The sequence below is a fragment of the Hypanus sabinus genome, chromosome 4 (genome assembly GCF_030144855.1).
Source record: "Hypanus sabinus isolate sHypSab1 chromosome 4, sHypSab1.hap1, whole genome shotgun sequence".
NCBI classification, from domain to species: Eukaryota; Metazoa; Chordata; class Chondrichthyes; order Myliobatiformes; family Dasyatidae; genus Hypanus; species Hypanus sabinus.
This window is the reverse complement of record NC_082709.1, coordinates 110,090,489-110,113,655: the sequence shown is the minus strand read 5'-3', so window position 1 is coordinate 110,113,655 and position 23,167 is coordinate 110,090,489. Positions and strand designations below refer to the sequence as shown.

General features: G+C 37.9%; 1 protein-coding gene across 2 annotated transcripts in view; it reads right to left on the bottom strand.

Annotated features, from left to right (window-relative positions):
* rb1 (retinoblastoma 1) overlaps positions 1-23,167 on the bottom strand; it is a 294,100-nt gene that overhangs the window by 257,694 nt on the left and 13,239 nt on the right. For both annotated transcript variants that reach the window (XM_059967858.1, XM_059967859.1), the window contains exons 2-3: positions 20,916-21,036; positions 1,782-1,885 (exon numbers count right to left, since the gene is read on the bottom strand). In XM_059967858.1, the coding sequence (XP_059823841.1) occupies positions 1,782-1,885; positions 20,916-21,036 (225 nt within the window). The remainder of the gene's footprint in view (positions 1-1,781; positions 1,886-20,915; positions 21,037-23,167) is intronic.

Below are 23,167 nucleotides of genomic sequence, written 5' to 3'. Positions count from 1 at the left end.
TATATTGTATTGCCTACTACTTTTTTAATTTTAGTAAACTCTTTAAAGTGTATTTCATAACGGTATTTGTTGTGGGTTTGATACTGTTGGCGGGCGCAAGGCATTAACTCGATTCTCACAGCACCTGCGTGTACGGGAGGTGGGTTGGAGAGTGGCTGGATCTCCTTTTTCCCCTAGACATATACCAGCCTGTTGGGTAAGGGTTACACACAGAACATGAAAGAAAAATAAAATCTTCCTTGTCTCAATCCTAAACTGTTATCACCTTATTAAGAAACTATGACCTCAGGTACAAGACCTTCCCATAAGGTGAAACATGCTCCCAGAATTTAGCTTGTCTAGAGCCACAAGCATTGTATGTTTCATTAAGATTTTCTTTCATGAGTACATTTCAGACCTGTACAAACTTTCCTTATAAGAAAGTCCCTCCATACCCACAATCACCCTAGTGAACCTTTGCTGAACTACAACAATACTTTTCCTTAAAATAAAAACACCAAAACTGTGTATAGTACTGCAGATGTGGTTCTCCAGTGTCTTGCACAGTTGTAGTAAAACATACCTACATTTAAACTCCCACAGTAAATTACATTATCTACTTACCTGATGAAGTTTTCTGCAGGTTTTCTGACTATTTATGAGTACCCCTAAGTCCTGCATGTTGCAGATTTCCCCATTTAACTAATGTTTTATCATTCATTCTTCCACAGTATACTGTGTTTCTCACATTATATTTCAGTTCACACAAGGAAATCTGCGGATGCTGGAAATTCAAGCAACGCACAAAATGCTGCCTGGCCTGCTGCGTTCCACCAGCATTTTGTGTGCGTTGCTTATATTTCAGTTGCCCGCTTTCTGGCCACTCAGTTAACATTAAAATCTCTGTCTGCATCCTCTCACTGCTTCCCTTCCTGTCTATGTTTGTATCATTTTCAACAGTTACAGTACATTGTTTCCTTCCTCTAAATAATCAATATACATTGTATACGTAGATGGTTCCGGCAATGATCCCTGTTGCAAGTTGCCAATTCCAAATTTACTGCTTCCTGGTAGCTAACCAATCCTCTATCCATACAACACCATGAGCTCTTATCTTGTCCATGTAACTTGCACCCTGTTCTTTTCAAAATTCAGGTATATTAATTACATCAACTGGTCTCCCCTATTCAGTTTGTTGATACATCCTGAAAGACCTTAATAAGTTTATAAGATATTATTTCTCATTCATGACTGTTTTATCATATTATTATTTTCCTGATATCATGTAATTACCTCCTTACTAAGTGATTCTAACATTTTTTCAAATAATATCTCACTAACCAGCCTATAGTTGCACACCTTGTGTCTCATAACCTACTGAATTTTTTAAAAATTGACTCACAATCTTCTGATTTTTCTTTCAAATTCTTCTGCTCATTACTAATTCTTTCCAGAGAGCTCAATTGTCATGTTATTCATTATTCATCTTTTTATGATTACATTAGGTTTATAACTTTTTACAAGACCTTCTGTAGGCAGTAATACATTGAGCTTCATTAATCTCACGTGCTTAAGCTGTAGCATTACACACTAAGATGCAACTACTCTATATTTCTTAACATTTTTAAAATTAATTCAATGCAGCAGAGCTAGATGCAACCATCTAATCAGACTAATCAAATCAGCAATTTAAAAAAAAACTGGAGTTAATACATAGTTTAGCCTGATTAGCAATACTCAACACAAACAGCAGAATAAAGGTTTTCAAGGGAAAATAATAAAATTAGAGTACATGAACCTACTTCATATCCAAAGTTTTCTGCAACTCCGTCAGAGTGAAGGAAACAACATTCAAATCAACTGCTGCGATGAAAATGCAAATTCCCCAATATTTTCTCCTATTTTCCTAGGAGGAGAGAGCATTAATCATTATGAATATATAAATCATAGTTAAAGCAAACAAGCACCACCATTTAGGCTTCAAATTGCTTGTGAAAACAACTGTTGGAAATCGAAATAAAACCAGGAAATGATGGGCAGCATCTATTATGCTCATAATACCATTGAAGGCGATCTGGTGATTTGGTGCATGCTGGCTCCCAAGACAGTAGTAACCTTATTTGTCCAATTCCCCTACTTTCCCTGCACCTGTAACTTACTTTCTCTCACACATCCATCAACACTACTCTGATTCTTTTTGCCATTAATTTATAAGAAACGGCAATTTAAAGTAGCCAATTAACCTACCAGCACATCTTCAGGATGTGAGAAGAAATCCACTTGCTCATGGAAATATCATTCAAACTCCACACAAAAATCGTGGTTAGGATCAAACTCAGTCCAGGAGCCTGTGAGGCTGCAGCACTAACTGCTGCATCATCATGTCACCATTTGCAGTTAAGAGAGTATCATGACTAGCTGCATCACAACCTGATATAGAAACACCAATGCTCAAAAATGGAGAGTGGTGGATACAGCCCAGTCCATCAAAGGAAAAGCCTTCCTACACGGAGCATACTTACATGGAGCACTGCCACAAGAAAAAGCATCCATCATCAAGGACCTCCACCAGAGGCCATAGTCTCTTTTTGCTACTTCCATTGAACAGGAGGTACAGGAACATTGGATTCCAGACCACCACCAGGTTCAGAAAGTTATTACCCTACAACCATCAGGTTCCTGAACCCACGTGTATAATCTTATTTACCTCAGCGTTGAACTGATTTCATAACCTACAAAACCCACTTACAAGGGTCCTACAACTTAAGTTGTCATATTATTTTTTATTTGCACAGTTTTTCTTCTTTTGCACATTGGCTGCTTGTTAGTCTTTGATTATGTAAAGCTTTTCATGAATTATATTGTAGTTCTTTACTTTCCTGTAAATGTCTAAGAGAAAATAAATTTCAAGGTAGTATATTGTAAAATATACTATATGTACCATGGTAGTGTAGCAGTTAGTGCAATGCTATTACAGCTTGGTCTGTCAGAGTTGACGGTCAATTCTGGCATCATCTATACCCCCAGAGTCTGCGAAAGCGGGGGCGCAAGAAGACTCTCTGACTGACCTCCCGGTAACGAACATTGGCATGGACACAACAATGAATCAAGGAAGTGGCAATACTCTTGAGAAGCCAGCAGCTGGACATGTTCTTCAGACCTGTGCATGTGGCTGGACTAAAGTAACATCAATTCATGGTCTTAAAATTCATCAAGGTCGGAAGAAGTGCTTGAAAATCTCCAACCTAGGGCCCCGCATTGACAAGATTCTGTTAACAGGAAGGTCAAATCAGTCGGATGAAACTCAGCGGCAGGAAGAAAACCACAGTCCACAGAGTATCAGCACCCTATGGGATGTGGAAGTTTCGGGCACAAGCAGCAGTCCAAGACACAGCCAAGCACATCGTAAAGTGGAGAAGATGCAAGAACGTAAGCCATTGGTGAAATGGCCAAAGTCTAACAGCAAGGAGTGGGAAACCATCAATGCAGATGTGAGCCTGATCTTAAGTGGCATCAAGGGATCAGCAGAAAAGAAGTTGGAGAAGATGGGCGACCTGATTTACAGCTACGGAAAGGAGAAATTTGAAGTGAAGGAACAAGTCAGCAAGAATCCCCCAAATCCCGTCATCTCCAGGAAATCCAACGACTTATTAAAGAGAGGCCTGAGGAAACTGTGGAAAAAAGCAACAGCAGAAGAAAGGGAGGGCATCAACCTCCTTCAAGAGGACCTAAATCAGAGGCTCTCAAAGTTGTGCAGAGCAGAGAATTTAAGGAAACAACGCAAAAAGAAGGAAAAAGCTAGAACAGACTTCTACAAAGACCCCTTTAAATATGTGAAAGGCATTTTCACAAAAGAGGAAAGCGGATCACTGAAAGCATCGAAAGAGGAGGTTGAAAGATATCTCAGAACTACCCACACTGATGAGCTAAAAGACGAACTGATACTTGTCCCAGCTGGACTCCACCCTCCGCATCCGGACAAGTAAGACATAGTCTCTTTATGCCTGCCTTTAATCTCTCTCTTTTCCAACTTAAACTTTGAAATTTCAACTTTACTCAGTCGGATCTGTAGATTAACACTTATAATTATGGCTATTCTCAGAAGCACCAAAAGAAATCCAGACCCGGGCGATGGGAAGCCCAAAAAAGCTGACGAATTCTCGGAGGAATCCCCCTGGGTGAAGAGACTGGAGTCTCAAATCGACAATTTCGGCATTTAAATAACTCAATTAAAAGAGAAATTTGAAGGAAAAGTTGACTCTCTGAGCCTTGATCTTAAAGAAGTTAGTCAAAATACTGCTGACCTTTCTTCTCGTTTGGAAAAAGCCCAACAATGGATTGTCGATCTCAAAGCTCGATCACGTTGGAATAATATTCGAATTGTTGGATTAAAAGAGGAATCAGAATTGGCCGGCACACTGGATCATTTTGTAAAAATGTTTCAGTCTTTATTTCCGGAGGTTTGTTTACAGCCTTCAGATATCGAAATGGCTCATAGAATCAGCACTTTAAAATTCTTGGATCAAGGTAAAAACAGACACATTGTTGTGAGTTTTCTCCATTTCAGAGACAAAGACCATATTATTAAGCTTGCAAGGAAAAAAAGTCTATTTCAGTATCAAGATTCAGAGTTCGCTTTTTTTGATTTTCCAAGCGAAATTGTTAAGAAGCGTGCTGGATTCGCATTGGTTATGAAATTAGCACATCAAAAAAAGCTTTCTCCACTGCTCCAGTACCCAGCTAAATTAAGGTTTTTTTCAAAAAGTCTGGCACTCATATTTTTGATGATCCAGCCAAAGAATTGCGTTTTATTGACTTTTTACCTGATGGATCTGATGATGAGTTTGAAGCCTGAAGCTTGAATAATTTATAATGGCTTGATTGTCTTACAGTGTAAAGAGTGATGAGATTAGAAGATTTTATGGTTACAGAAAGTCTTTAACTTAAAATGCATTTTTACCTCTGAAAAAGACTGGTTTGGATGGCTTTAACCTCAGAAGACATAGCGGGAGAACTGTTAAAAGACTGTAGATAAGTTTGAACCATTTAGAATTTTTTCTCTGCAGCCTTTAAATGAATTAATTGTTTTTTTTTGTTTCGTATGCTTTTGTAAAGATCTTTTAAGTAATTATTTGGATTTCCTTATGTTTTAAAGATAGGTTGGACAATTTAAAGATGGTGATTGTTTTTCTTTTGTGCAAATATTTCAAGAATTGTTTTGGATGTGTTTTTCTTCCCTTATCTAATTTTATGAAGGTTACTTTCAAATTGAAGGTCGTTTTGTTTTACAAGAAAAACACTTTCCTTCCAAGTTAATTATATTGAGATATATGTTGACTGTAATGAATTTTATGTGCAGTAGAGGGAGACAAAGATTACTTTTTTCACTTTTTTTTACTTAGCTAGGCGGAGTTTGTATTTGCATCTATGCGTTTCTTGGGGCTTGCGTCAATTGATATAGACTTGTTTCTGTGCTTTGTAATTTGGGTGTTTTTAAATCCTCATTATGGAATCCCGGAGCATACGCCAATATTGCTGTTCATCTCCACCATTTTTGACTACCTTATCCTGACATGTGTCTATTCTTTTTAGATACAATGTTCCATGATGATATCTAAACAGTTAAATGTTTTAACTTGGAATGTTCGCGATTGGAATTATCCTATTAAGCGTAAGAAAACATTTAAAGTTATTAACCGATTCCAGCCTGATATAATCTTTGCTTAAGAGATGCATATCAGGTTTATGTGATAAAAATCGATTTTTTAAATTTTGGAAGCGTCCTCAGTTTCATACAAACTCCCAGAGTAAAACTAGAGGTGTCTCTATTTTTATTGATTCCAATATTCCTTTTAATCAGGAGGATATTATAGCCGATATTAATGGCAGATTTTTGATTGTTAAAGGAATAATTTGTAATAGGAAAGTGGTTTTGATTAATAGTTATGGACCAAATGTTGATGATACCTCATTTTTTAAAGCTGTCTTTGCTCTATAACCTGATTTAAATGAATATATGTTATTAATAGGTGGTGATTTTAATATTTGTTTAAATCCTTTAATGGGTAAGTCATCATCCAAACATCAACTCCCTAATCGTTCTGCATCACTTATTAATTCTTTTTTAATTGATTATGGTTTAATTGAGGTCTGGAGATATATGCACTCTAGTGATAGAGAATACTCTTTTCTCTCACATGCTCATAATAAATATTCAAGAATCAACTATTTTATAGTCGATCCTTAACTTTTATTTAATGTTCAGCAGTGTGAGTATGATGCGATTGCTATCTCTGATCATGCTCCTTTAAACTTAATATTTGAACTGAAAGATGTTGTTTCCACCAGACCATTTTGGCATTTTCCAGAACATTCATTACAAAGTTCAGAATTTGTTGAGTTTATTGATGTTCAGATAAAAGAGTTTTTGCTCTTCAATAATATAGGAAATGTCTCAAAGTTAGTAATTTGAGATACATTAAAAGCTTATTTACGTGGTCAAATTATTTCCTATATAGCTAAACTGAAGAAACAAACAAGAATGGAATTAAATAAAATATCTAAACAAATTAAAGAATTAGATAACATCAATGCAAATGTTGCTTCATTTAAAAGAAGAGTAGAATTACAATCACAATATAATTTATTATTAACATATCCTATTGAAGGATATTTGTTTAAATTGAAAAGTCAATTTTATATTTTTGGGGATAAAAATAATAAGCTCTTAGCATTCCAATTAAAAGCAGCTAGAGCTAAAAGGCAAATTTTAAAGATTCGTAAAAATAATGGAGATATAGCAAGTAACCATGAGGACATTAATAATATTTTTTTAAGATTTTTACTCTGATTTTTATAGATCTCAATTTCCTGCAGATTCCTCCAAAATGAAGGCTTTTTTAAATAAGATTAAATTTCCACAAATTTCTGTTGAAGATCAACAGATGCTTGATGCTCCAAATATCGAGCATGAAATTCAGAAAGCTATTTTATCAATGCAATCTGGTAAAGCTCCTGGACTTGATGGTTATTCGGCGGGATCTCATAAAAATTAGAAAGATTACTTTCTCCATATCTTTTGGAAATATTTCATGAATCCTTTGAGAAGGGTAATTTACCTTCTTTTTATGAAGCATCTATTTCCTTAATTCTTAAAAAAGATAAAGATCCTGTTGAATGTTCATCATATAGACCTATTTCGCTATTAAATGTGGATGCAAAAATTCTCTCTAAAATAATGGCTAATCACTTGGAAAATATTTTAACTAAAATCATCTCTATGGATCAAATGGGCTTTATTAAAGGCCATTACTTCTCTAAAGTTCGGAGATTGATGAACATTATATATTCATCATTATCTAAGCAACCTCAATGTGTTATCTCTCTCGATGCAGAAAAGGCTTTTGAGTTAGCTGGCCAAATTTGTTTAAAGTATTAGAAAAATTTGGTTTTGGTAATAATTTCAATAGGTGGATTCAAATGATTTATAAGAATCCTATTGCCACTGTCATTACTAATAACTGCAGTTCTTTTTTCTCACTTTCTCGTGGTACTAGACAGGGAGGTCCATTAAGCCCTTTATTATTTAATCTTGTATTGGAGTCTTTCTATAACATTACGTGAAGCTAAAAATATTCATGGTATCTCTATGAATGGAACCATACATAAGATTTCTCTTTATGCAGATGATCTTTTGGTTTTTATTTCGAATCTTGAGGAATCAATTCCTAATCTTTTGGAAACACTTAAAGATTTTGGTAAATTTTCAGGATATAAACTTAACTTGAATAAAAGTGAATTGTTTCCATTAAATGTCCCTGTTAGTATATATAATGATATTCCTTTTAGAATTGTTAATACATTTAGATACTTAAGTATTATAATTACTAAAAAATATAAAGATCTTTACAAAGCTAATATAGTTCCTTTAATGGACTCCATGAAACAATTATTTTCTAGATGAAATTCACTTACTCTTTCTTTAATAGATCATATCCATGCTGTGAAAATGATAATTTTACCTAGATTTTTTTGTATCTTCCAAAATATACTTATCTTTTTAACTAAAATATTTTTCGATCAAATTGACTCTCTTATTTCTTCCTTTATTTGGAACAGTGGGAGAACAAGAATTAACAAGTATCATTTACAAAAATCTAAAAAAGATGGTGGACTTGCACTTCCTAATTTAAGACTGTATTATTGGGCTGTGAATATCAGACAATTATGTTTTTGGTTATACTGGCTCAATAAGAACCAAAAACCATTATGGGTTGATTTGAAATTAAAAGCTGTTAAACAATTTCATTTAACTTCAATATTAGAAACTCCATTACCTTTACAGCTCTCTAAAATTCCAAATTTAAATCTTTACCCGGTTATTAAACAATCCTTACGGATTTGGGTTCAGTTTCATAATTTTTTAAATTTTAAACAATTCAAGTTGTCTAGTTTTTTATATCGAAACTTTTCATTTAAACTTTCAATAACTGACCCCATTTTTCTCCTATGGAGAAATAAAGTGATCTGTTCTTTTATAGATTTATTTTGTGATGGTCAATTGATGACTTTTGAAGAGTTAATTAACAAATATTCTCTCGCTCATACACATATTTTGCAATATTTTCAGGTTAGACATTTTTTACAACAATATTTACCTAAGTTTCCATATTTAGAAGAATCTGATTTGTTGGATACCATTTTGAAGTTGAAACCTTTAGTGAGAGGTTCCATTAGCAGAATTTATAATTTATTTTTGTCACAAAAAGAGAACCTACCACTAAAGATTAAACAAGATTGGGAGAGAGAATTTAATATGACCTTTGTTAATGAAGATTGGCTTCGAGTTTTGAAAAACGTAAATTCTTCTTCTATATGTGCCAACCGCTGTTTCATTCAATTTAAAACTGTTCACCATTATTATTTAACAAAGGAGAGACTATCAAAAATATTTCCTAGTATAGACAACTACTGCGATAGATGTAAAACTGAAGTAGCTACTTTGTCACATATGTTCTGGTCATGTTCTTCATTAAAATCGTTTTGGAAATCTTTACTTTCTACAATTTCTAAAGCTATGAAAATTAATTTACAACCTAATAGATTGACTGTTTTATTTGGAATAGTTCCGCATCATATTCAGGGTATCTCATCTTCAGATCAACATGTAATTGCATTTGTTATACCACTGGCAAGAAGGGCTATTTTATTAAAATGGAAAGACATCTCTTCCTCTACATTAATTGAATGGTTCTCTCAAGTAACGTTATGTCTCAGTTTGGAAAAAATTAGAAGTAGAACTTCTGATCCTCGATTCGATTTTGAGAGAAGGTGGGGTTCTTTTGCCAAATATTATCATTTAATTTGAATTATTCTACATGGTTTCCTTCCAATTTTTTTTTATAAATATGAATTGGTGGTTGATTACTCTTTTTTTATATATTTAGATGATGGTCAAACGTATTGCTCCGGGGGGTTGATTCCTAATGAGTTTTTTTTTCCCTTTTGTTTGTAGTTAGTGGGGTTTTTTCCTAGTTAGATGGGGTTTTTTTTCCTTCTTTTTCCTATATATATATAATTTTTTTCCATTTTTATATATTACGATCAGCCTTTTTTCTTCAGCTTTATTAATTGTATACATATTAATCTGTTGAAGTTTTGTATCATTTTATAGCTGTAGAAGATTATGTACCAATAAAAAGATTCTAAAAATGAAAATGAAATGTCCCAGCTGATATCCCACCAATCTCACCCCCACATCTATTTAACGTCAACCCTCCCAAGCTGAGTGAGGAGAAAAAGGTAGTGAGGAAGGCATGATTGGCATCAGCACCAGGCCCTAACGGTGTTATGTAGTGTCTACAAGAACACCCCAGATGTTCTGAAATTCCACTAGAGAAACAGGAGGGTTGCGTGGCAAAAGCAAGTTATCCCCAAAGCCTGGAGAAGAGCAGGGGGAGTTCTGATCCCAAAAGAAAAGAATTCGTCCACCATTGAACAGTTTCACCAAATAAACCTTCTGAACATAGAAGGCAAGATCTTTTTCAGCATGTTGGCGCAAAGACAAAATATCTGAAACAAAACCATTTCATTGACACGTCAGTCCTAAAGGCTGGTGTAGCAGGCTTCTCGGGATGCCTTGAACATACCAGCGTCATATGGCATCAAATCTAGACAGCTAAGGAAAGGATCTGCATGTCTTGTTCCTTGACCTGGCCAATGCCTATGGATCAGTTCCTCATTCCCTGCTGTGGACTGCTTTTGAATTCTTTCAGGTGCCTGCAACAATAGCAAATCTGGTAAAACACTACTTTCAGGATCTGCAAGTTCATCTCACAACATCAGACTTCACCACAGCTTGGCAACCACTGGAAGTAGACATCATGGCGGGGTGCACCATCTTCCCATTGGCCTTCACTGTGGCAATGGAGCTCATTATCAGAGCCTGAAAATGGGTTGCGGGAGGAAAACGGCTACAGTTTGGTCAAAGGTTACCACCAATATGAGCCTATATAGACGATATAACAATACTGATGACAACTGTCCCCTGCACCAAGAGACTTCTGCAAAAGCTTCATCAAAACATCACATGGGTGAGGGTGAAGATCAAGCCCAGCAAATGCAGAAGCACCTCCATTGTCAAAGGTCAAGTCACAGATCAAAGATTTCATATTGATGGAACATCTGTCCCAACTGTGTCAGAAATGCCAGTGAAGAGCTTGGGTCAATGGTATGACACTAATCTCAAGGACCCCGAGCAGTTTAAACAACTCAAAAAGGATACCATCACGTATATAGCTTGCATCAACAAGACCTTGCTGCCAGGAAAACTCAAGCTGTGGTACTTCCAGTTCGGCATGCTCCCAAGACTCACGTGGCCTTTAACAGTGTATGAAATCCCCATCAACAAGGTGGAAAAGCTCGAAAGAGTGATCAGCACACATGTGAAACAGTGGCTTGGACTTCCACGATGCTTAAGCCCTGTTGGACTGTACGGGAACAGCAAATTGGAATTACCAATTACAAGTCTTGTGGAAGAATTTAAATGCACCAAAGCAAGGTTGGTCATTACCCTCACTGAATCTTAAGATACTGTTATTTGAACAGCGGTCCCCCCTGCGTGGCAACATCTGAAGCCATTCAGAGTGCTAGGTTTGCTCTTCACTTCAGGGATGTGGTTGGCCAAGTCCAACATGGGACAGCCAGTCTCGGGCTCATCCCAAAGGCTCCTCAATGGCACAAGGCAACATCAGTATGGAAGAGACTGTTCATGGTGGAGGAGGTGAGGAGACAGGAGGAGGCAGAGCGACACGCCAGAGCCATCTCAATGGCCAAGCAGGGCCAATGGACTAACTGGGAGAGCCTAGAAAAGAGGAAACTCAGTTGGCGTGACATCTGGGAGATGGAGGGATCTCGGCTAAGTTTTGTCATCAGAGCCATTTATGACCTCCTACCAACAATTCAAAACCTGAACCAGTGGTGGGAAGAAGACCCCACTTGCTCTCTTTGTCAAGCACCTGGAAAACTAAGGCACATTTTAACAGGATGCACCACCAGCCTCAGCCAGGGGCAGTACACTTGGCAGCATAACCTACTTCTCAGACAGCTGGCATCAATCTTGGCACAGAGGCAAACCACTGTAAATGCTCTCCCACAAACATCAGCAGGAAAGATCCACATTACACGATTTGTACCAGCAGGCCAACCCCCAGAGCACCAAGTAATATCAAATGATATAAGCATTCTGCAGGTTGCTTGTGATTGGAAAATGGACGTGGACTTGGAGGAAAAGCTTGTGTTTCCCCCAGACATTGCGACTACAACACTCCGGCCAGACATAGTCCTGTGGTCCACAACAGCCAAGCTGGCATATGTTGTGGAATTAACAGTACCATAGGAAGATGGTGTTGAAAAGAGTTATGAGAGGAAAAAGACCAAGTACTCTGAATTGGCAACTGAAGCTGCTCAGAACGGCTGGAAGACCAAGATTTTCCCTGTAGAAGTAGGATGCAGGGGATTCGTTGCTAAATCTACGACCAGTCTATTGAAGATGGGGGTGAGAGGTGTCTCCCTCCAACAAGCAATCAAGTCCTTGTCAAATGCAGCAGAAGAAAGCAGCAATTGGATTTGGTTTAAAAGGAAAGACAACAACTGGGCAGCAAGATGAAGACAGGAGGGTACAGGACTGAAGGGTGTGTATCTGGGATGCCAGGTAGCACCATTGAGCCCTCTGGAGACGTTGTGGGCTTATCAACGAAATGTCAAAGAAGGAGGGTGCCCACCTGATGACCCTAATGACATAGCTACCCTCCTCATCACCACTCCAAGCCTACTGCCAACATTGAGAGTGCCAATTTATCATGGGGATTGAAACATCAAGTCCTATTAGCTCTGCTCTACTGTTCTCTCTATGGAAAGAGTGTGTTTCACAGGGTGCTCCAGTTTACTCCCACATTCCAAAGACATACCAGGTAGTAGATTAATTGGTCATTATAAATTGTTCCGTGATTAGGCTAGAGTTAAACGGAAGTTACTGGGCTACATGGCTCAAAAAGACAGAAGGCCTAGTCTGCACCATATCTTGATAGACAGACAGACAGATTCTGGTTAACTGGTCCATCAGATAATCAAGACAGCCACTTAATTGGGACAATGTTTAAAGAACAAAAACTAATTGAGAAAATTGCTGAGATTCCCTTCATTTATGGAGACACTATGTCAGTTAATTGGAACATGAGATTGTTGCTGAACAGTTTTTAACTAGCAAAAGTCACATAAACTTTTGTGATTATTAGACACTACGCTGTACTGAGTGTGAAGTTTTTAAATAACACCATTTGTGTGCGCTTGTGCTCAAAAAGCAGTGATTTTTGTCACTGATAGTTGGTGAGGAATAAGCAGTAAGACCATTTAGAACTGTTTTACTCACTGCGGTTTCAAGCATTCCGCCTTGGAGATGCCAGAAACAGATTTGAGTGAAAATAAAACAATTTTTCTAGGTCAACACGTTAGGTACTATGAAGAATGTGAAGGCATTAATATTACAATGAAAATGAAAATTCGGAGGATGTAATTGTAGAAAGCATTGTATATAGACTGTCTATTATCTGCACTGGGTGTCAGCACTGATTTTGCTCATTTACAGTCAATCAAAAGAACACAGTAATGTGTTGGTTGTCCGACGATGAAGTGAAATCTGTGCGGGAAGAGCTTTTAAATGTGGACAAGCTATTGCCCTAGGACAGTTCCACTCTCTCAGTTTCAGAGAGAGTGATACAAATAAGAGTCACAAACTGGGGTCTACATTGATCACAGTGGTTAGCCATAATTTCTTCTGTGCCTCATCATGTCTTCGCTCTCCTCAAAGTGTTACAGAACCACCTTCTTGGCTGTATGATCGCACAGCTGATTTCATCCAGCCAGTCTGCCAGATCTGACTTCACATGCTAGGACAGGCATGTCTCTGTTTCACTGGGTATAACGCCCACCAGCTACTCTCACCTGATTTAGCCCGCTTGTCGAAGCAGTGTGGCCACTGTTGCATAAAAACAGCTACTCGGAGCCATAGGTGAGAACCGAGTGTCCGATGAAGACCAAAAGTGAGTGAGCTGCCCCAGAATGAACATGACAAACTCCTTCAGTGGTAGAGGAGCTACCACTCCATGATGCCCCAAACATGGCAGCATACGCTGGTTGAATTCCTCCATCGATAACTAATAGGAACTAATACACTGTTTTATAATGCTTTGGTAGCATTGGTAGAGCTCTAAATTGTTCTATATTTCATTTAAGTACACAGTTTTTTTTACTCAGTTAAACAGTAGTTTGTCTTTTCTTTAATATCTCTCTAACTATTTAACACAACCATCAAGAGTATGTCTGTCTGTCTATCTATCCATCTCAACACAGCACAGAATAGACCCTCAGTCTCTTTGAGCTATGTGGAATGCCTACCCCGCTATTCCACACCCACACTTTGGAGAGTCTGATCACCTGGCTGTACTTCTACTCCCCAAGTATAGACAGAGACTGAGTCAGCAGCACCAGTAGTGAGGACCAAGAAGGTATGGCAAGGGAAGCACAGGACTGCTTTGAATCAGCAGACAAAACAGGGATTAATCTTCAAACCTGGATGAGCATGCCACCGTTGTTACTGACTTCATTAAAACCAGTGTGGATGAGTGTGTGCCTATGAGCACTTGCTGTACATTCCTGAACCAAAAGCCGTGGATGAACAGGAGATTCTTCATCTGCTGAGGGCTAGATCTGGTGATCCAGATCTTTAGAAGAAAACCAGGTACGACTCAGGGAGAGTGAAGAAATAATTACAAGCAAGGTTGGAGGTGACATCCAATGCATGCCAACTCTGGCAGGGTTTGCAGGACATTACTTCCTACAACATGAAACCAAAAGCATGAATGGCAACAATACTTCACTACCAGATGAGCTCAATGCCTTCTATGCCCACTTTGAAAGGAGAATGTAACTACAGCTGTGAAGATCCCTGCTGCACCCGGTGACCCTTTGATCTCTGTCATGGAGACTAATGTTAGGTTGTCTTTGAGGGTGAACCCTTGCATGCTGGGAGTACCTGGTAAGGCTCTGAAAACCTGTGCCAACCAACTGGTGGGAGTGTTCAAGGACAGTTGCAACCATCAGTAGTATGGTCAGAAGTTCCCACCTGCTTCAAAAAGACAATTATACCAGTGCCCAAGAAAAGTAGTGTGAGCTGCCTTAATGACTATAATCCTGTAACACTCACATCTAAGGTGATTAGGTGTTTTGAGAGGTCGGTCATGGCTAGAATCAACTCCTGTCTCAGCAAGGATCTGGACCCACTGCAATTTGCCTATCGCCACAATAGGTCTGCGGCAGACACTATCTCAACGGCTCTTCACACAGCGTTAGATCACCTGGACAATACAAACACCTATGTCAGGATGCTGTTCGTTGACTGTAGTTCAGTATTTAACACCATCACTCCCACAGGTCTGATCGATAAGCTACAAAACCTGGGCCTCTATATCTCCCTCTGCAATTGGATCCTCATCTGCCTAACCGGAAGACCACAATCTGTGCGGATTGGTGACAATATCTCCTCCTCGCTGACAATCACCTCTCGGGGTGTGGGCTCAGCCCACTGCACTACTCCCTCTATACCCATGACTGTGCAGCTAGGTACAGCTCAAATGCCATCTACAAATTTGCTGATGCTACAAATGTCAGTAAGATGAAGAGCTGATTGTGGACTTCAGGAAGAGTAAAACAAAGGAACACAAACCAATCCTCATTGTGGATCAGAAGTGGAGAGAGTGAGCAATTTCAAGTTCCTGACTGTTTCAAGGAGCAGTGCCTCAGAAAGGCGACATCCAATATTAAGGAACCCATCACCCAGGGCATGTCCTCTTCTCACTGTTACCATCAGGTAGGAGGTACAGAAGCCTGAAGACACACATTCAGTGATTCAGGAACAACTTCTTCCCCTCTGCTATACGATTCCTAAATGGACATTGAACCCATGAACACTACCTCACTTTTTTAAAAATAACTATTACTTCTGTTTTTGAACTGTTTTAAATTATATATATAGATTCCATGAATCAGCTAATTAGGGAAGCCAATTAATTGGGCTGAAATGTACTGCTGTGTCACAATTAATGGAATCTACTGTACTTACATACTTTGATAATAGACTTACTTTTGACTTTAACTTTGACAAAGAAATAGTAAGCATTTCAGTTTGATAATCTTTCATCAGAACTGGGAAAGTGAGAAAAGAAGCAAATTTGGAGTTGTAGGGACGAGGAAAGAGTAAAGGATGGAATAGGTCAGAGACCAACACTGCTTGACAAAATTATATTTGGTGCTATCAATAAGACTGGACTTATGGCAAGGTAATCATTATTGGGCTGTAGAAAGTGTAAATGGACTAAGGTGAATGGGGGCAGTTACACAGATGGTTTTCAATGGAATAGAGTAGGAGCCAAAGACAAAGGTCAAAGTGTAAGTGGAATTTCATCAAAGGAGGCAAAAATATGGGGACTACAAGATTTCCCTACAGTAGTGGTTGCCAACCAGTCGATCGCGATCGACTGGTCGATCTTTGAGACTTTTCCAGAAGATCCAAGAAAAAAATGAAAAATAAATACACAAATACATTATGCCTGATAAACCTTTTGATGCAAATGTGTAGCAACTTCTACTTTGAAAAAGGACCACTCGACAACTTCATGCCAAAAGGAACAACTTTATCTACAACAGTAAAATGGTATTCACATACAGAGGTTTTCACTAATGCGCACTGGGCAGAAAAGACTGGAAGGAAAACCCCGCAACCCCGGAAACAATCTCTCTTTACAAACAGCTTTCTGTAGAGGGAGTATTGCTGTATTGCCATGATCCTAATTAGTATTAACTTATTTTTATAATGCTCACATTACAACACTTCTCCTCCTTTAAATTCCAACATTCCCCAAATGTAAAAGAAATAGGAAACAAAAACAGTGGTGTCATTAGCTTTCGTACCCCTGAAACTTATACTAGTGTCTAGTAACAGTTTACCAATACCAGGAAAGTTGAGGAGCTAAAATCGGGGTTGACGGCCCAGCAAACATGCTGCTCAGAAGACATGGATCGACAGTGTTAAAGGACTTTTCAGTCTGTGAATATCTTTCACGACATTTCGATGAATGCAAACAACTCAGCTTGCTGTATTTGTCAGAATGGCTTTCCAGGATTTTACAACAAAGGAGGACTTCCTCACTCTTTTGCACTTAAAGGAGAGAACAAGAGGTGAGAATATTTACAATGAGTTTTTAAAAAAAATGTCCATGAAAATGACATCCCCATTCATAAACTGGTGGCAAGTACTACTGATGGGGCCCCAGCAATGCCCGGTGTGTGTGTTAGTTTTATAGCACTGTGCCGTAATGACCCTGATTTTCCCGCCTTCCTAGATTATCACTGTGTGATTCATCAGCAGGCCTTGGCTGGGAAGGTTGTGGACTTTTCTCATGTAATGACACTGGTGGTCAAACTGATAAACTTGATTCGAGCAAAAGCACTTCAGCACCACTTATTCAAGGTGTTATTGGATGAGCTTGATACCACTATGGCCTGTTTGATATGCTAGTTACAGTGTTTTCTTGGTTGAATTAACTTGAAAGTTTGACAAAAGCATTTTATGTAATCAAAGTACAATTAGCCCAAATAAAGGGTCTCAAGTTGGAAGTACAATCTGAGCTGTTTTTTTTCTAAATGATTTAGTAGGTCGATCTTGCCTTTCACTAAGGCCAAGGTAGGGGATCTTGGGCTTAAAAAGGTTGGTGACCACTATCCTACAGAATGTTTTCTCTTTTCCTCAGCTTTCAGCATCCCAAAGGAACAATTCATGTTGTGACTCCCGGAACTACACCTTCATTTATAACAACCACTCCCTTTCAAACTGCACTTCAGCAATGAACTCACAGGAAATGCAGAACCTGTCAATTTACATCATCTCTTCTCCTCATTCAAAGACCCGCACTATCCTTCCAGGTGAAACAGCTTGCACTTTGTCCAATTCAGCTTATTGCATTTACAATCTCTGCTACACGAAGCAGCCCAATATTCATTGGGTGATCCTGCACTTTATTTCCTGTCACTTGAATTTCCCATCCCACTCTCATCTGATCTCTGTGATTTTGTTCCAAAATAGCTCAAGAGAACATCATGAAAACAACACTTTACAAGCCTTCAGACTATTTACTGAATTCAACTGTAACAAATAACCAGCCTTTCCTGCTTTCCAGCCAGTACATTTGTAAAATTAACTCAGTTCTCCTCTCTACAAAATGATATCTGATCAGATTGTCACAAATATTCTCTTTTATTTCAGAATTCCATCATCTCCTCTATTTTGCATTGCCCAATTTCAGCATGCTCTGACATTTTTGTTTCACTTTTACTCTGCATATAATGGGGCAGCTATGATTTCCTAGCATTCATTCCCCTTCCTTACAAGCACCAAAAACAACTGTGTCACCTGGTCATCACCCAATCTCAGGCATTCATTCCTATTCTTCTCTTCACCCTATCCTTTCTTTGCAAGACAAAAGTCCCTAATTTTCTCTCCATTACACTTCTGATGAAAGATTACTGAACTGTTTCTCTCTCCACAGATGTTGCACAGCCTAATCAGTTTTTTTTTAATTTTTACTTCAAATTGCTAAGCCTTAGGAATTTAAAATAAAAATTACATTTGTTTCCACAATTAACCTTAACTGTTACAGAAAAGAAAGTAAGCTACCAAGATCCACAATTCAAAACAGCAGTTATATTAAAAGTAACTTACTAAAAGAACAGACAAAATGATAACAGGATAAATTTAAATTTAAAAGGCTGTGGACATTAGGAGGGAGCAAAAAGATTAACAACATTAACTAGTTTGTTACCGATATCTATGAAAAATAAATTTCTACTATATTTTCAAATAGTGTGGTTTCAGGAAGTAAAAATGACCAGTAAAAATAGCTAAGGAAGAACAGGACAACTGAGGACTATATTAATCAGTGGGTAAATAAAACTGATACAAATAATTTGTGACAGCAAGAGAGAGGAAGGTAAGTTAGGTGATGGAGGTGAAAGCATTCTTCCAGAAGAACCAGTCCCTGCTATGCACCCAATCAATGCACATGCTTGATGGCTTTGAAGCATTTTAAAGAAGTGAGTGATAAACTTAGCCAGATAAGGAAACTGAATAACCACACAAAAGGAGTGCTCTCACATATGCTTTTTCTACTGCCAAGTAAGATGCTCAGGTATAAGTACCATACTAAACTCACTGGCGTGTAGTACAACTTGGCTACGTGGGCAGCTATCAAAACCTTAATGTAAATGTCAATGAAATGGCTTGGGTACAATAAAAAAAATTGTCTCACCTTACAAGCACTCACAACCACAAAACCCACAACTCACGGTAGCAACACCCACATCATTTAGGAACTCTTTGTCTCGCTGAACTTGCCTCATGGATACAAAGAATCCTGTCTGATCCCTCAATTCTTGCCTTGCCAATACCAATGGAATAAAGCCTGATCTAAAAATGCTGCTTGGGAAAAATAACTCATTCAAGATTCACAGCAAAGATCCCAGAATTTCACCCATCGCGAAGGATATAATCAGACATAATCTTTTCATAATCAGAAAACAAACACTATGTGCAAATCAAACCCACCTTTCCTTGTGCATGCAGTAATCAGATCAAACAATAGAATACATCAGCAGATCCTATCCTCAATTAACTCCCTCTCTGAAAATATAATACAATGATCCATTTGAAGGCAATAAACAATAAGTTGTAAATTATGTTCAAATTCTGAGTCAGGGCTTAAAGTTACAAAAAAAATTCCAAGCAATGACTGTAGAATTATCAGAATAACTGATTGTAAATTACAATGGTTAAATGAAACAGGAAGTACTGGAAATACTCAGCAGGTCAAACTGCATGTGGGAAGTAAAAAAAGTTAACATTTCCAGTCACAGACTCATTGTTAGAACTGGAAAAAGAGACAAACAAAACCTCCAACGATCCCGGTGACACTGAGCTTCCTGTTGTCTACCATTTTAATTTCCTATCCCACTCCAGTTCTAACTTTTTGGTCTGTGGTCCCCTCTGCTGTCACAGTGAAGCCCATGCAACCTTGAGGAAAAGAACCAGATTTCCTGCCTGAGCACATTGCAGCCCTCCGGACTCAATATCATCCTTTACAGCTTCAGGTAACTTGATGTCAACTATTTGCCCTAGACTTTGCAAACATACAATCAGTAACTGAACAATCACAGATAACCACTGTGAGAAATGAAAATGGGCCAGTTGCAGATCCATCATTATTAACAAGTTGTTAATCCTAGGCAAAAAGATGGAGACACTCTGCTCAGAGGTGGGACCTGTGGGACACTGCCATGATGTGTGGGGTCAGGCATCCTGAAGGAGAGCATATAATGAAACAGTTGGGAAAAACTTGAAAACCAGCCATGTCTTCACACTTAGCTATTTTTCAAAATTATTAAAGACCAAATATTTCTGAATATCCCTGACAATCCAAGATATTAAAGTATGCTCAAAATATATTAAACTACAATGAAAATTTTCAACACCGAAATATTACTACAAAAAGTTAATAAACTAAGAAGAACTTAATTCAAGCAAAATATAAATTAACTACTGCTAGTGAAATTAATTAATAGTAAAAGGGTTTTATCTGCTGAGCTCCAGTGTTGGACTTCATGAAGTAGTCAGTGGATTTGGATTTTCTTTTGCTTACATGGGAATCTCAAACTTGGCAGCACTTGGCAACAAAGAAAAATTGGCAGTTTGGCACAGAACTTCCCAGTAAGGTGCATCCCATTGATTCCTTGCTTTTAGAAAAAACCAATGCAAAAAGGCAGCTGAACCAATTGAATGGAATTGGCTTCATCTGAAGCTGAACCAATCAGCTTCAGCCACTGGCAAGTGAAGGTTTCATGAACAAGAATGGATGAATGTCATTTCTAATTGTCAGAATGATCTTCACATACAAGTTTCTAGAAATGGAAAATGCATGTACTGCTCTATATTTAACTAAATGATTAATATTTTTGAAAATATTATTTGTCAATATCATTTTCTTGGTTTTTTTGAAAATTGCATCACTTCAGCAGGTTATACACAGCAGATTAGCAGAATTCAAGTAAGGAAATGAGGTGCATGGCAAGTGGGAGGTACTAATTTTTTAAATGAAATCTCACCAGTTTCTTCAAAATGGTATTTCATCTTCAGAAAATATGAGAAGTTTCTTTTTTACCAAAATTTAGGTTTCAAGAACTTAAATTGCAATAAAGTTAAAAATGGTTACAGATATCCAGTGTTTTCAAAACTGAAATCTAAAGAAAGATATCAAACAAATTAAAATACTTACTAATGCGATGCCATCAACCAAAAGTGCTGGCAATGACTCCCAAATTGTCCAAGCTCTCTCGTTCACACTGCCATCAATCTTAAGACTTTGACATAATAACAGAAATTCTGCACTTTTCTGTCTGAAAATACACAATAAAAAGTTGACTGATTTATTAAGTGAGGTTACTCAAAATGGTATAAATATATAAAAATTGGAACTATAAAATAATGAGAAGAAACTTGTGGAGAAGTGCAACTAGAAACTAGGAATGCAAATAGCATGCTGCTGGCCTTGTTTTTTTTGCACTGATGACAATGTCAGTTTCACACTTCATGTGAGCATTTATCTATACTACCTTCAGTCCATTTAATTTAAACAGAAAAGAGCTTGTCAATTACTGAAAGGATATATTCCTTGGCTGGCAGGTTTAGAACAAAGGTTTGATCTTAGATTAAGGGACTGATGAAGGACAGTAGTGTTCAGGGAGAAGGGAAGGATCTGCAGAAGGATCTGGACAGCTTAGGAGAATGGGCTAAGAAGTGTAGATGGAATACAGTGTAGAGAAGTGTATGGTCATGCACTTTTGCAGAAGGAAGAAAGGTGTATTGTATTTTCTAAATGGAGAGTGCAGGATTCCCTAAAGGTTAATTTGTAGGTTGAAGTCCATAGTAAGAAGGGCAAATAGAATGTTAGCATACCTTTCAAGAGAACTAGAATATATAAAAGCAAGTATGTAACGCTGAGGATTTATATTACTCTCAATACACCAAACACCAGTACTGACTCCTGTTTTTGGCCCTGTATCTAATAAAGGAGGTGCTGTTTTTGAAAAGGCTCTAGAGGTGGTTTACCTCTAGGTTTACCTCAAGGGAATGGAAGAGTCAACATACAAGGAGAATTTGATGGTGCTGGCCTGTAATCACTGCAGTTTAGAAGAAAGCGGGGACATCTCATTGAAAGTTACCGAATATTGAAAGAATTAGATCGAGAGGGCATGGAGAGGATGTTTCCAACAGTGGGAATGCCTAAGACCAGAGGCCACCTCTTTAAAACAGAGATGAGGAGGAATTTCTTTAAGCAAAGTGTGGTGAATCTATGAAATTTCTTACCGCAAATGGCTGTGAAATCCTAAATCATTGGGTATATTTAAAGCAGAGATTAATAATTTCTTAATTACTAAGGGCAAAGGTTATGGAGAAAAGGCAGGAGAAAATAAATCAACCATAATTGAATTATGGAGTAGACTCAATGGGCTGATTGGCCTAATTACGCTCCTATGTCTTAGCAGTAGACACAAGACCATTTTTGCTTAGCCCATAAGCCTACATTCAAAACAAATCATCTTATGTATTTTCTGTGTCAGCCATGCATGCCAAACAATCACTAGAAGTTGCTGCTGTAAATACTTGAAATAAAATTCTGTTTGTCTCCGATAAGAGTGGATATTTTGATCAAGACATGAACACTTACAGGTTACAGCGTATCTATACACAGGCTGAAGTTCCCTTTTCTTACTGTGCAAATCCGGCAGAAGCAAGAAGCTGATAAAAAGAACACTTCAAATTTGACAAGAGGTAAGCATTCCTTAGCCAGGTATCACAAAGCTACAAAATTAAGTTCTCTCCACTCACCAGATCATTGAAATAAATAAATACAAAACCTTGGACATTTCAGCTCCAAATTATTAGTTTCGATCAGGATATTACCACTGAGGACCCGCTTATTTTGTATGAATTATTTCATTCTATCAGGCTACATCCACACTACGCCGATTAAATCTGTAACCAAAGCTTTTTCTCTTCGTTTTTATCCTCTGTCCACACTAAAACGGCATTTTTGTCCCCGAAACCAGAGCCTTTCAGAAATGCTTTCCAGGGTGGGTATTTTTGAAAACGCTGCTCGGGCAGATCAGTGTGGACGGGGTAACTGGAGAAATCTGAAAACACTGTCAGACGGCAGCGCGCTATTTCATTGTTTTCTTGAAAGCAACCTAACAATTTCAGAACAGACGGCAACGAGACTGAAGCCAGAAGAGTTAGAAGTGTACTCACCAAATACTTTGACCCATAACTTACTGAATAAATAAGTATACTGTACTCACTTTGCCCTCTTTTCTGTCCTTGCTCGTATGAAGGTGGTTTACCTATTTCTGCAAGTACTTCGCTGACAATAGATGTGTAACAGCCTAATGTAACATTGTATGGATATACAAGATAACACTGATGCAGACATGTTTTATACATTTAACAAGGTGCTTTATTAATGCAACA